The sequence below is a fragment of the Vitis vinifera genome, chromosome 9 (assembly GCF_030704535.1).
Source record: "Vitis vinifera cultivar Pinot Noir 40024 chromosome 9, ASM3070453v1".
Taxonomy (NCBI): Eukaryota; Viridiplantae; Streptophyta; class Magnoliopsida; order Vitales; family Vitaceae; genus Vitis; species Vitis vinifera.
In genome coordinates this window covers 17,422,374-17,436,549 of record NC_081813.1, presented here as the reverse complement: position 1 = coordinate 17,436,549, position 14,176 = coordinate 17,422,374, and the positions used below count along the sequence as shown (strand labels likewise).

General features: G+C 33.7%; 2 protein-coding genes across 2 annotated transcripts; one reads left to right on the top strand and one right to left on the bottom strand.

Annotated features, from left to right (window-relative positions):
* Positions 1 to 1,924: 1,924 nt before the first annotated feature.
* LOC100258710 (uncharacterized) lies at positions 1,925 to 7,164 on the top strand. The gene is made up of 5 exons (XM_002264446.5): positions 1,925 to 2,567; positions 5,409 to 5,466; positions 5,639 to 5,722; positions 5,849 to 5,990; positions 6,543 to 7,164. Exons 1-5 carry the CDS (start codon positions 2,114 to 2,116, stop codon positions 6,885 to 6,887), a joined length of 1,083 nt encoding a protein of 360 aa, XP_002264482.1. The 5' UTR covers positions 1,925 to 2,113; the 3' UTR covers positions 6,888 to 7,164.
* Positions 7,165 to 8,002: 838 nt separating this feature from the next.
* LOC100253480 (probable WRKY transcription factor 40-like) lies at positions 8,003 to 9,563 on the bottom strand. Its single transcript, NM_001280990.1, is given in 5 exon segments — positions 8,003 to 8,351; positions 8,485 to 8,601; positions 8,705 to 9,028; positions 9,288 to 9,353; positions 9,458 to 9,563. Coding segments are annotated over 5 exon segments (936 nt in total). The 5' UTR covers positions 9,539 to 9,563; the 3' UTR covers position 8,003.
* Positions 9,564 to 14,176: the final 4,613 nt, after the last annotated feature.

Below are 14,176 nucleotides of genomic sequence, written 5' to 3'. Positions count from 1 at the left end.
CTCTTGGATATTTTCTTTTATTAATCAACCTCGTTTCATATATATATCCATATATTTTGAGGCTTTAAACTTAAGGATGTCGGCCTCCATTCATTAGGATATAACCGTCTAAGGATGATCAATCCCAATAAGAATTTGACAAAAAGCCTAATATCAAAGATAATAATTCTCATGTTGATGTTGTATGTCACACCCCTAAGTCTAACATATAAAGACTCCAATTATTGTCCATGTATGATCCATACTAGATCTTATCAATTACCCATCCTACCTCATTTTTCAATTCATATGAAAGTTCATTAGTTAAAGATGAAAGAGCATTGGAGCAGTATGTATAAAAAGCATGTTGAGAGATGTAAAGACATTATATCTATAAGGCACCATGATATGTGAGATATATGTCGTTTATGGGCATATATATGATATATGCTGATGGAGAAAGGGGCACTATAGTGGTTATTGCATGATATGAGGATTTGTCGTGAGTTTGAATGACATTGTAGTCATGGATTGTGCATTTGGTTGACTGATTATGTATCAAGTTGTCTAATGATGTGTGCTTATTTGATTGTTATACTCAATATTATTTACATTGAATGTTACTAGTATGATGAAAATCTTTTTCTATTTTAGATTGACTAACTTAAAACCTTCATTATATTATCATTCACTAGGTTATACTCACTTTGTAGTTTCCTAAATTTTTCATATGAAGATCTAGTTGAACTAGTATCAAGCAAGTTTTGGAGAACAAACAACAAAGGATATAGTCATTGTTCCTTTTTTTTTTTTTTTTTTTGCTTCTTTTTGGATAAAGTATCCACATGTAGCCTCTCCTTATGTTTGTACAAGGTTTGTAAGAGGTCCCTAAGGTTGCTTTTGTATACTCAAAACATTATATCTCGAAAGAGTAATGAATATGTAATTCCTTTAATATGCTTCTTGACATATTCTGTCTAATTACAAGGTAATTTTCTTTAGTAGGATAGTATCTTTGTCTCAATATTTAGACTTGAGAAGAAACACTATTTTGAGTGGATAACACCTGTAAGGATGCATCGTCACATAAACACACACAAACATTTCACATAAAATTTTATGAAATGGTATATATGATTATCATATGAGTTTTGCATCAAGTTCCAATAATTTTTTTTTAATAAAATCATTTATTTAATATTTGAGCATACTTAGGGATGACATTATTAAAAAAAAGAGTATGATTTGGAAGTCAAATTGAGATATGGATGAAAATACAAGGATTATTTTTTTATTTTCCCAAAAACAAGTATAGTACCTTTTTTAAAATAATAAAAAATTATATTAAACTTGTATCTTCAAGAAATGAGTTTAGAACGATTTTTTATTTTTTATTTTTTACAAAAGTTAAACACTCCTATTCTTTTTTCTCAAAGACGAAGAAGTTCCTCGTGTTGTCACAAACATGTGACATGCATTTTTAAAAAATAATTTAGAACATATTTAGTAGTTATTTTAGAAAATATTTCTCAACCTTTTTAAGAGTGTGTTTGATACTAATTGTAGAAAGTGTTTTTGGCTTTTCTAATACTTAAAAATTTGTATTTTTCAAGTATTAGAAAGACTAAAAACATTTTCTAAAATCATTATACCAAATGTACTCTAATACTTCTAAATTTTTATTTTTCAAACATAAAAAATTTAAAACACTTTTAAAAATCACTATCAAATACACTCTTATTTGAAGCGGTGTTTGTCCGCATGGGTGGGTAGACCGGTGGTTAAATGAGCATTCAACTTTGTGCATATAACGTAATTTTCATCTAAATGAGCAAAAATCTCACAAGGGTTGGGAATTTCACATCCCATTTTTATTAAAAATAAAATATTACCTAAAAAAAAAAAAACAAAAGGGCAAAATGAGCCAGTGCCTTTTCTCGCGCGCTCCTAATGATATTTGGTTCATTCCATTGGCATTCAGCTGAGCAGTGTTTGGTAGTGACAAATTTCAAAATCTCCATCTCCATTACTCTCAAGCCAAAAGCCACAGGCCACAAGCCACAATTTTCAGATGCATATTTTTTGTTGAGCCCTGATCTCCTACTTCGCCCTAACCCACCCCTCTATACCTTCAATGTCCGGACCCCCTCGACTCCGGCCCCTCAGTGTTACTGCCGACACCGAGCTTCGGCCGGTTCTGGTTCCCGCCGTCAACAATGTCCGCCCAATCGATTCTCGAAAACCCTCCGCCAAACCTCACAGAAAAGCAGAGAAAGCGCCTCATGTTAAAGCCAACGATGAGAAGGTGAAACTGCCAGTATCCCTTGTTGATTCCTCTCCTCCTTCCCCTCCAGTATTGGATCATCGACCTCTGCTACGGTCCGATTTGCCGCTAAATTTGTCGTGCTCGTCGTCAGAATCGTCGAGCAGTCGAGCGTCGTCTCGTCGGAGTAGCACTCCGATTCGGAGGAAGCATTTTAGTCCGAAGGCGGACAAGGTTGAGAAGACCGGTGGTCGTCCATCGGTAGCATCGGATAATTGTGCTTTGCAGGCGAAGAGGAGGTGTGCTTGGGTAACGCCCAACACTGGTATGTTTGTGTTTGTGCATTTTCCATTGCTTAAACGCATAAAAACTGTACAATTTTCTGTTGATTTTGTTGTTGTTAGTTTCTACTTGGAGAGTAAAGGAAAGAAAGTAAGATTGGCTAGAAATGTGGAAAAGCAAGTCAACTAATGCAGTTAGCTTTAGTGGGTTAAGTTCAGGTTTTAGTCCCTCGCATCCTAAATAATGAGAGATTTAATATTTTTCTCAGCATTCAAACAGAAGACATATACTGTTTTGAACTAAATAGGAAGAAATAAATACTGCATTCTCCTGTTTGCATCTGTAACTTCTTAAATTTGAAGTTCTTTAACTTCCAAGAGCTTTTCATGCTCATTCTGAAACCTAATTGATGATCCTCTCTGTTCAATCTTCCTCTACTTCACTTTCCTTGTGTTGTGATTTAGCTTAGTTAGGATAATATTTTTTTTTTTTGGGTTTTTATATATTGTTGTTTCTGTTGAGCTTGAATATGGCTAAGTGTTATGTGGGTTGATAAATAAGAGGATTGTATTAATATTTCTAAAAAGAGTAATTGGTGCACCTTTTAATATATTTTGCATTTTGCTTATCAAAAAAATATTTCTAAGAAGAGTGCAGGCCATGAAAGAAACAAACCAAGAAAATGAAAATGTTATCATGTGTCATAACAAAATAGGCAATAGGTGTCAAGCTTCCAAGTAAAAGCTGAGATTAAATTCTGAAGAAACTCCATAATCACCCACTAATCAGCTTGGAAAGAAGTAAATTCTTGGCTTTTCAGTGAAAAGTTCTTTGTGGAACTGGGCAAAATATCTTTTGACAGGGTACTCTAAAGCGAGATAAATGAAACAATTAACTATTGTATAAAAATATATAGAAACATTTATCAAATACATTAGTGTTTCTTCCAGGTCAACCATTAATTGGCAAGAGGGCACATCCTTAACAAATGGTATGTCCATAGTTAAGCCCTTGTATTTTAATTGAATAACCAGTCACCATAATTTAAATCATTATCTTTTTAGAGTGGTCTCAGCAGGTTTTGGAGTTAGACAATCCCTTGTTTTTTGGAATCTTGGGTGTCCTTAATGGAGACTAGCCTCCCTATTGTAGGTCTTGTTTCTCCTTTCTGCAGCCTGGTTGGGTTTTGTTTGTATACTGCCTGTATACATAGGGTACACCCCCTGTATACATAGGGTTAACCCCCTGTTTTTAAGCGTTTATTAATTCAATCTGCCATTGTCTATAAAAAAAAACAAAAAAAAAATCATTATCCAAGCTAGACCACTGTCAAGACTAATTGGTGAAGCAAATGACACTAGAGTCTAGATGATCCTCATCCACCCCATTGAATCAGTGGGATATTTTACTAATATTTGATTGAAATTAATACCTTTGTGTTTAAATTTTTCTTGTATCAACGGGTTGATTTGATCTTGATTTTACATTCATATCATAGAACACTAAGTCATCCTTGTTGGTTTTAAATGCTTGTTATATGTTACTAATCAAAAAAAATAAAAATGCTTGTTATATGTTGATATTGTCCCAAGATTTATGTAATAGGAACTAGAAATGCGGTCAAGATTTACCAATCAAAAAAAAAAAAAAAATGCGGTCAAGATCTGTGACAATGTTGTAAGCCTTCTCTGCTTGAATGTTCCTCCCACTGAATGCTTTACTAGGTTGTTCTGATATTGTGGCTAATGTGGTGACCAGTTCAGCCACCTTAGAGGTTTCTGGTGTCAAAACAAGCATATCAATGAGTTAATAGAAATTTAAAATCCTAAAAGGTTTCAATATACTCATGCCATTACACAACACCCATTATCCATGGCAATTCTAATGCCACAACGAGAGCCGCACTTGCAATTCCAAACCATGCTAGATGGATACAGTCAAAACTTGCTAAGGACCACATATCCACATATAGCAAGCACTAGGAGATGACACCTTTGATGTTCTTTTGTTCTGCAGAAGATAATAAGTATTTATTCTCAATGAGACCATATTCCAAGCTAAGACTTTTACTCATGAGGGCAGTTTAAGTTCCCAAATCAAAGTAACAAGAACGGCAAGATCCAACAGCCTCTAGAAATAAGAACTTCAAAGAAGGATTTTCCAGAGCATTTACCATCCAGCTCCAACTGCCAGATCCTCTTTTCCTGAAAAGAATAGGAGAAATACTTGTCCTGGACCCAAAAGCATGAGGCAAACTCCCCAACTTCAATATCTATAAGGCTGCATACAAAGCTGGAATTCCAAGTGGATGCCAAAGGTGACCATTCAGAAAGAGGGAAGATGGAGGCTCTGGAAAATAAATGAACTGGTAAAAAAATTTAGAGAAAAGGAATTTGAGAAAATACTGTCACTCTCATGGTTGTGCCTGACACTAAACCATATTGACCAAACCATCTTTACTTGTTCGCCATTACAGTAACGGGACACTGTGATCAGTAACTCACCAGAGTAGAATGAACAGTTCTGCTGGAGTAACTCACTACATTCTTGGAGTAGAAGTCAGAAGGTTGCCTTGGAGGGTTACAGCATTGCATCTTTGCCATCTTGGGTTTATCAATGCCAATCAAGATCTGGACACTTTGCTATGACTTGAGTGAGCGACAGCATGATGTTTTTTTGGAGTCATTTACCTCCTTCCCCTTGTGTGTGTGTGTGTGTGTGGTTTAATGATCTTGAACAGTTCCAGGAAAAGCTTTTCTATGCACATCTTGTTTTCCACTTTCACCAAGTTGAGGAGCAGTTCATCAATTTGATTGTGTATACTACAATTTCCTTGCCGTCATTTCTGAATTCTATTTGCTAACTAGTTTTTCTGTGTACAAAGATCCATGTTATGCTGCTTTTCATGATGAAGAATGGGGAGTTCCAGTCCATGATGACAAGTATGTAAACCTCAAAACTAAAATTTCACAAGCCATGGATGTGTGTGTTTATGTATTTGTGTATTTTTACTATTATTATTGTAATTATTAGTATTATTATTTAATTTTTATCTCAAGTCAAAACTTCATTATGTGTTCCTTAGTATGCCTGATTATTTTTGACGACATGCAGGAGACATTTTGAGCTGCTCGTCCTATCAGGTGCTTTGGCTGAACTTACATGGCCTGCCATCCTCCAAAAAAGGCATATATTTAGGTATTGGTGACCTGTGGTGCTTTTGATACTTCTTCAAGAATTTAAATGAATTTGATGCATCAGTTGGTTACTCCTGATCAATACGAATTAGTTTGGCTGATTAGGGTGACAAATATCCTCATGTAGGGAAGTTTTTCTGGAGTTTGATCCAATTGCTGTCTCAAAATTAAATGAGAAGAAAATAGTGACACCAGGGAGTCCTGCTACTTCTCTAGTATCGGATCTGAAGCTGCGATCCGTCATTGAAAATGCACGTCAAATCTGCAAGGTTCTCTTCCTTTCTATTTGTAGCTTGTTAATCCTTGCTGACTACAATGTATTCTTTTAAGGTCTTGTGCATCAATTACCATCTATTTTGTGAAGAAAACTCTGGGCAAGAATCTAGGCTAGAATGTGGTGATGTTTGGTAATATTCTCCAATGAACTTCTGCTATAAGTGTAGATGATTCTGGTTTTTATTTCACTTGTCCAAATTACATTGGTTGGGTGATTGCTATCATTATAATATCAATTTACCATCTGTAATACTTTTGTGGTGTAAGCAGTAAGCACAAGTGAATAAAATAAATATGTGATGATTCAAGGTTTTGATTGCCTTGTTAAACTTTAAGCTGATTGGATGCTTGTAAGCATCTATTCTTCTTGTACAACATTTTGAAAGAATATTCTTGTACAATATTTTTGGGTCTGAAAAAACTTTTTCCACCCCACGAACCCCAAAATGTCCTACCTGCCTGCCAAAGAAATAAAATGAAAAAGCAACATAAATCTGATGTTATTGTTATGACTGATGCAAACTGCACTTTTGTTGATCATGCAGATAATAGGGGAGTTTGGTTCCTTTGACCAGTACATATGGGGCTTTGTAAACCATAAGCCTATGGTTGGTAGGTTTCGCTATCCCCGCCAAGTTCCAGTCAAGACAGCAAAAGCAGATGTGATAAGCAAAGACCTGGTGAGAAGAGGCTTCAGGAGTGTCGGACCGACAGTCATCTACGTGTTCATGCAGGTTGCTGGAATAACAAATGACCATCTCACCAGTTGCTTCAGATTCCAAGAGTGTGTAGATGCATGGGAAAACAGGGTCCAAGGGAAACAACCTGAGAACATAAATGACCTGGGACTAGCAAGAGCAATGGGAGACTTGAATTTATCGTCAAAATAGTTATAGTTTGAATGGTTTCCAGCTTCCAGGTATCCAGTTTGGTGATGGTGGGGGAAAGTAGTAAGCTGTACTTGAGAGAGGTGAGGATGGTGGGGATGGTGGGGGAAAGTAGTATGTATAAAATGTTTATGAATTACTTTGCTTTTTTGTTGTGGGTCACAATATAGAATTTGGCATGCAGGAAGATGAAGAAGGTGCTTGATAAAGTTTCTGAGATTGATGTTGGCCACCTGTGTACAGTGAAAATGTGAATGGGCAAATCTTTATTTAGCTACCACATCGAGTAGAATGGTGTTGTTTTTGTTAGCCATCAGTGTGTGGGTGCGTGGTTGGTGTTTTTGTTTAGGGCCAAAAGAAAAGAGAAGGTGATAATATTGCTCAACAATACCAACAACATTCGGACTTTCCTATCTTAAATAATCACTCAGAGGCTGCAGCAAGACTGTCTCCATCTCTAAGAATTTTATAATATATTTGTGTTGAAGGATGTTAATAGAGTCAAATTTGGGGCATGTGAAATCCACTTGCAATCAAATACCTGGGGCTTTCGCTACTATTGAATCCAAATTTGTGGTCAACTTTTGATTGAAGAGGTCAGCTTACGCCATTGCTGAAAAAGCTGCAATCATTTTACAAATTGAAAAACTTTTGGGAACGAAAAAGATTCTACATTTGATGAGAGCAAATTTTAGTCAAACTTATTGGACAATGACAATGAATTCAACCGGATGGTTCATGATAAGAGTTCATCATAAATCTTAATATAGAGTATGAGAAACTTGGACTTGCATCGATAAAACTTTATGTAAAAATCTAAGTAAAACAGTAGAATAGTTACAACGTCTTGGCCTGTCTCCATGTCCACATGCCCTAAACCTGAAACCTAATTTGATGCAGATTTTCAATCCAAGCCTAATCCTAATTTTCCTATGCTCTAAAGTTTTCAACCCAAGCCGCCCCTTTAGGCTTGGGTGGGTCAGTCAGATTCGATATGTTCAACTTGGAAACTGCTGAATTCAACCGTCTTAACATTGGACTTGGGCTGCAAGTGCTTCAAACCTTTTTCTTCCCCGTCTTCGATCTCTATATTTACATACACTTTGAAGCTTCTGAAAGTCACCATTTTTCAGTTTGATTATGGTGGAGAATTCTTCCTGAAATGGCGGCTGCAAGTGCAGCCTTGAAGCTTGGATCTTTGGTCAACGAAGAGGCCATCTGTTCCACCAAGAAGTGATGAAGTTCAGGGGACTTTGAAGCCTTGGCATCAGAATTAGACTTGGGCTTTGTGAGGTCAAGAGTAATGGCAGGTCCTGATGAGCTGAGTGAGGATGCACAGGGGACTGAACCGAGGTTCACGGATCGGTTTGCACCTGATGTGGGCTCAATTCGACCAGGGTGTGGATGATTATGCTCGCCTTCGTAGGTTGCTACCAATATAGATTGATCTTCAACACTTCTTTGCACCTGAAGAAAGGAAACAAATTGCAGAAAACAGCTTAGAATGCTAAGCAAAACTCAATGGACAATTTCAATCCGGACCTTGACACAAGTTCCTAAAAAGACGAATCACAGGTGGGATTGTCAAGTTTAGGCTCACCTTCTTCTTGACAGGGCAGCTAGGAGCAAAAGAGCATTTGAAGTAGGCTCTCGGAGAGGGGTTGTCTCTGGTGACCTTTTGGCCATATTTCCTCCACTGGTATCCATCCTTCACCACCTGTAAAACATAAAGAAATTGCTCGATCGATCATTCACTATCCGGATGGTGTTCACAGAATAATCCACCAAAGTCGCCAATTATTTGTGGGTTTTGGACTTACAAGGCTGGTATCTGATGCATCGGTTCGCGTATAGACCCTTGAGATTTTGGCCTTAATAGTCTCCTCCCTTGGTTTCTTGAATGAATCTTCATCGCTTGAGCTGCTTTCTGAGTTCCCAACGACTCCATTGTTGTTACTGTTATTATTGCTGCTCTCTGCCTTCCTTTTTCTTGATGAAGGAGATTCCCTCTCGGGGTTCTTGCTGATATACTCCATCACATGGCTTCTCAAAGCGTTGTAATTCTCACACATCACTGTTAGCATTTCCGTTAGCTTCCTGTTTTCTGCGTTCACTTGGTTCAATTTCTCCACAAGAACACCTGTCTGTGTACATGAAAACGGGGAACACAGCTTCAGAAACCACCCCAATTACAATTACGTGAACAACTTCTTTTCTTTTCTTCCTCCATAATCTATGATTTGATTCAATTTTCCCAAGCATGTATACATATTCGGGTTTTGAAGGAATTCATCAAAACATCATCTTATAAAGGAAGAAGATCATAAAAAGTCTTAACAAAATGCTTCTTTGAAGCTAGCTGCTACATATATATTCGAGATTCAAAGTCCTCCATAGACTCACCTCTTCTTCTTTCAATGAGACGACCTTCAACCCCAACCCTGTAAAATCATCCTGCACCTCCTTCTTCTGCAACCAAAAGAAAAAAAAAAGAATAAGAACCCCAAATCTAGCACATATGTAATCATCCCAACAACACCATCTACCCCTACAAGACTAATATTTTCACGTACCGGAGTATCATCGAAAAGCCGAAGAGGATTAGCATTAAGATCCAATGAAGCGGCCATCCAATTAGAACTATCCATAGCCATCAAACTCAGCTAAAAGAATCTCCACGAGTTGCAGCCTAGAACTTGAATATTCCCTCTGAAAGGCAGCCAAGAAGTTGTCTTGAGTTTGGAGTTTCCATCAGATATTTATATAGCAAGTAGAGAGATCGTTTATTTGCTTGTGGGCTTGGGGAAGCGCAAATGAAAAAAGAGAAGAAAAAATAAAAAAGAAAGATGTCGGTTGTGGCATGAGAATGAAGTCAAAGTCAAGCCCACCACCGCAAAAGCAAAGAAAATGAATGAATTCATTTCAATTTGGGTAGAGAGAAGTCGTAAATTGACCCAATCCTACCTTTGATGTCTTAGATTTCTCCAACTCTACTTTATGAGTGGTGTCCGTTTGCTTGGCACGTTTTCATCCTTGAGGCAAACGCATTTTCCACGCTAGTGTGATATGTATATTATTGTTATTATTAGTAAGATAATTTGGCTTGTGGGGGCATTGAAAAGGTGCACATTTTTAACACAGTGAAGATGGGTCGTCAGCCACGCTCTACACACTCACTCCAGACCAGAAGAGGACAAGAGACGAATGGATTATAACGGTGGGTGGGGTGGGGTGCGTGTTTGGATGGAGTGGAGTAGTTGACAACTTGGAAGTTGGTATTCGTGGGTGGGCGTGTGTCAAGTGTGAACACACGTTGGTTCAATGGATCTCATCTCTTAGCCACTGTTTATTTTACTCCGGAATACATACACGTGCGATACTCCATCAGTCTATCTAATACTGCCAAGGAATTTATTGATCAAGGCTCCATCCAGTGTTTCCTGTATCACCGTAGCACCGACCAACTTTGACCAACTTTTTCCATTTATATTTTCTTATTAATGTTCTAAAATTTTATCACAATTTTCTTATGTCAAATAATGATTTAAATAAAAAATTTAAAAGCGTGATATTTTTTATTATAAAATGATGTTTATATTTTATATCTTTTATGAAAAAAATTAAATAAAACATTTTTCGTATTTTTTTTAAAGTGTATTTCTATACATTTATATGAAAAAAATACCACAAAATAAGTATTGATGCACGACTCATAATATCCTTTTCGATTAGCTTCATTCAAACGAACAACGAGTGTATCTGCAATAAAGTGTGTTCAAATAATACATGTTTATAAAATATAAATTTCAAACAACTATATAAAATAATTAGTATTTCATACTTTTGTTTTTTTTAATAGAAAATATACCTTTCATCGGACAAATACTACCTTTTAATTATATAGGTACTGCCTTTGATCACCTTACGTACTATCTTTGACCGATAAGTACATGCAATTTGAATTATTTTTGGAGAGTTTCCATTTTATAATTGTTTTTACATAAGTGTTTGGAAACAATTTTTTTTTTTTTTTTATGGTATGAACACAAAGATAAAAAAGTGTGAAAGTACATTTTTTTTTTCAAAAGTACTACCTTTGATCATTTTCATATATGTACTACATTTAACCACTTTACATACTTTTTTTGACCGACAAATGTATGAAACTTGAATTATTTTTAAAGAGTTATTATTTTGTCATTATTTTCCTATGAATGTGTGTGGAAACTTTTTTTTTTTTCTATTAATGTTCTAAAATTTTATCACAATTTTCTTATGTCAAATAATGATTTAAATAAAAAATTTAAAAGCGTGATATTTTTTTATTATAAAATAATGTTTATATTTTATATCTTTTATGAAAAAAATTAAATAAAACATTTTTCGTATTTTTTTAAAGTGTGTTTCCATACATTTATATGAAAAAATACCACAAAATAAGTATTGATGCACGACTCATAATATCCTTTTCGATTAGCTTCATTCAAACGAACAACGAGTGTATCTACAATAAAGTGTGTTCAAATAATACATGTTTATAAAATATATATTTCAAACAACTATATAAAATAATTAGTATTTCATACTTTTGTTTTTTTTAATAGAAAATAAAGCTTTCATCGGACAAATACTACCTTTTAATTATATAGGTACTGCCTTTTATTACCTTACGTACTATCTTTGACCGATAAGTACATGCAATTTGAATTATTTTTAGAGAGTTTCCATTTTATAATTGTTTTTACACAAGTGTTTGGAAACATTTTTTTTTTATGGTATGAACACAAAGATAAAAAAAGTGTGAAAATACTCTTTTTTTTTTCAAAAGTATTACATTTGATCATTTTGATAGTACCTTTTAATGATATATGTACTACATTTAACCACTTTACATACTTTTTTTGACCCACAATGTATGAAACTTGAATTATTTTTAAAGAGTTATTATTTTGTCATTATTTTCCTCCGAATGTGTGGAATTTTTTTTTTCTATGGTATGAAAGCAAATCTTTTGGTATGCATCAACGTATATGGCAAGTCCACATATGGAATTTAGACTATTCAGCATCTACTTTGAGAGAAACATGAAAATAACTTTTAGGTTTTATTCTATGAAGGGCAAAAAAAGAAAAGAAGAAAAAAAGGGAAAAGGAAAAGAATGACCGTGAGGATAGAGCATGAATTTTAGTTGTTTAAAAGGTGGTTTTGAGGATTGGAGTAATTTCTTTCAACATAGAAGACTTGACATTTTGTATGATAGTCTTCCATGCTGAATCAATAAGAAATCAACTTAGATTATCATTATTAATAATTTAAGTATATTTAATATGATACAAAAAAATATTTTTAATAAATGAAAATATGAAATTAATATAAGGTCACATTTGGTACATGGGAATGAACATTTCATTCATTATCGTGTTTGGATAATTCAAATGGTGATAAGAATAAAATCAAGAATGATTTCAAAGGAAATAAAATCTAACTTATAAGTGAAATTTTAATTACCTCTAATAAGAGGTATTTTAATTCCCTAGTGGAAGTTATTTTTAAAAGCCCTTTTCAAAAATTTAAAAACAAAAAATGTCACATATAATTTTTTATTTTGATTTTGGAATCACCGAATTCATTCTTATTTAAGGAGATATAGGAATGGAAAAAGAAAAAAAAAATCATTCTCATTTCTTATTCCCATGTGTAAAACATGGTCTAAGAGTAATTAACTTTACAAATATTAACTTTACAAAAGAAATAGTTTATATAAAGTAAAAGAAATTAGTTTTTAATTTCTTCTCAATAACCTTTTTTCTTAAAGAAGGATTTATTCCATAAGTTGACTTGTTGACAAATAGTCTAGGTTTAGATTGAGATTTTCATAATTTGATTAGTTGAGGTTGGTGAGTGTTTCAAACTCTGCTTTTGGTTATAATGTGTATTACTTTGGTTTTATAATAGGGGTCATGGTATTAGAGTCAAGGGAGGAGGCTCAAATTCGGGTTTTTTTTTCAAAAAAACTCGATTACTACCAAGCTAAATGATATATCATCCAAATTATAGTGAGCAAATTTCATAACAAGTTCAATCTATCCTCACAAGCCCTCTCAAACTAAGTTTTCGATGAGTGATCTAATTTGATTTTAATTAAGTTCAACGCTATAAATTTCCTATTGTGATGAAACCAAATCACTCTCTTAGATCGTGACATCAATGTTCTTATCATCTTTTAAATGAAAAAAAAATGTCAACTTATTATGCTTATTAAACCACCTCACTATTCTTTTAATTGGTTAGTGTCAACTCTTTAAAGGTATAAACAATCACTAACTACCTAAAAAGAGGAGGAAAAAAAAACGCTCGTAGAGCATGCACAAACTTTATTTGAATAACACAATCATGGTAGAAATTTTAATTTGAGGAGAAGGCTTCACACTTGTTGAGTGTTACAATGCCAATAAAAAAAAAAAATTGGTATTTTTATCAAGTTTTCACCAAAGGATATCTTCACCATTTAAAAACAAATTGGTTGTTCATATTCATTTTCGTTATAACTCGAGGAAGTATACGAAGGGAAATAACCAAAGAAATACACCGTTACAATAGAAAATAATCTACGAGAGCTCATATGAAAATGAAAATAATGAAAGAGATGCATATAATTAAGAATGAAACAACAATAAAATAATAAGAATATTTGATTGCCTTAATTTTAGAAAATAAATTTTACTTTCTTTAATTTTAGGATATTCATTGTTATCTATATAATTTTTTTTAAAATAATAAAAAATAAAATATTGTCGTTGTCAAATTATTAAACTTTTCAATATTGTCGGTAGTATTTTGAAATTGCAATTTTCTAAATTGATTTTTTGTCAAATTATCAAACTTTTCAATATTGTCGGTAGTATTTTGGAATTGTGATTTTCTAATTTTTTTTTTTTGTTAAATTATCAAACTTTTCAATATTCCTGGTAGTATTTTGAAATTGCAATTTTCCAAATTGGTTTTTTGTCAAATTATCAAACTTTTCAATTTTGCTGGTAGTATTTTGATGTTGCAATTTTCTAAATTGGCTTTTATTTTTGAAAATAAAATTATTTAATTTAAAACATTTTTTTTAAGTTCTAGATTTTTTTCTAAAAGTCTTCTTAAAAGCATGTCATCTTGAACTTTATTTTCTAGTTTAAAAGATTTTAATTTGGGTGAAAATAAAATTATAAAATTCTTTTAATAATATAAAAAAAAACTTAAAAGGTTTTTATAATTTAGAACATTTAATAGTCAAATTTTCCGAC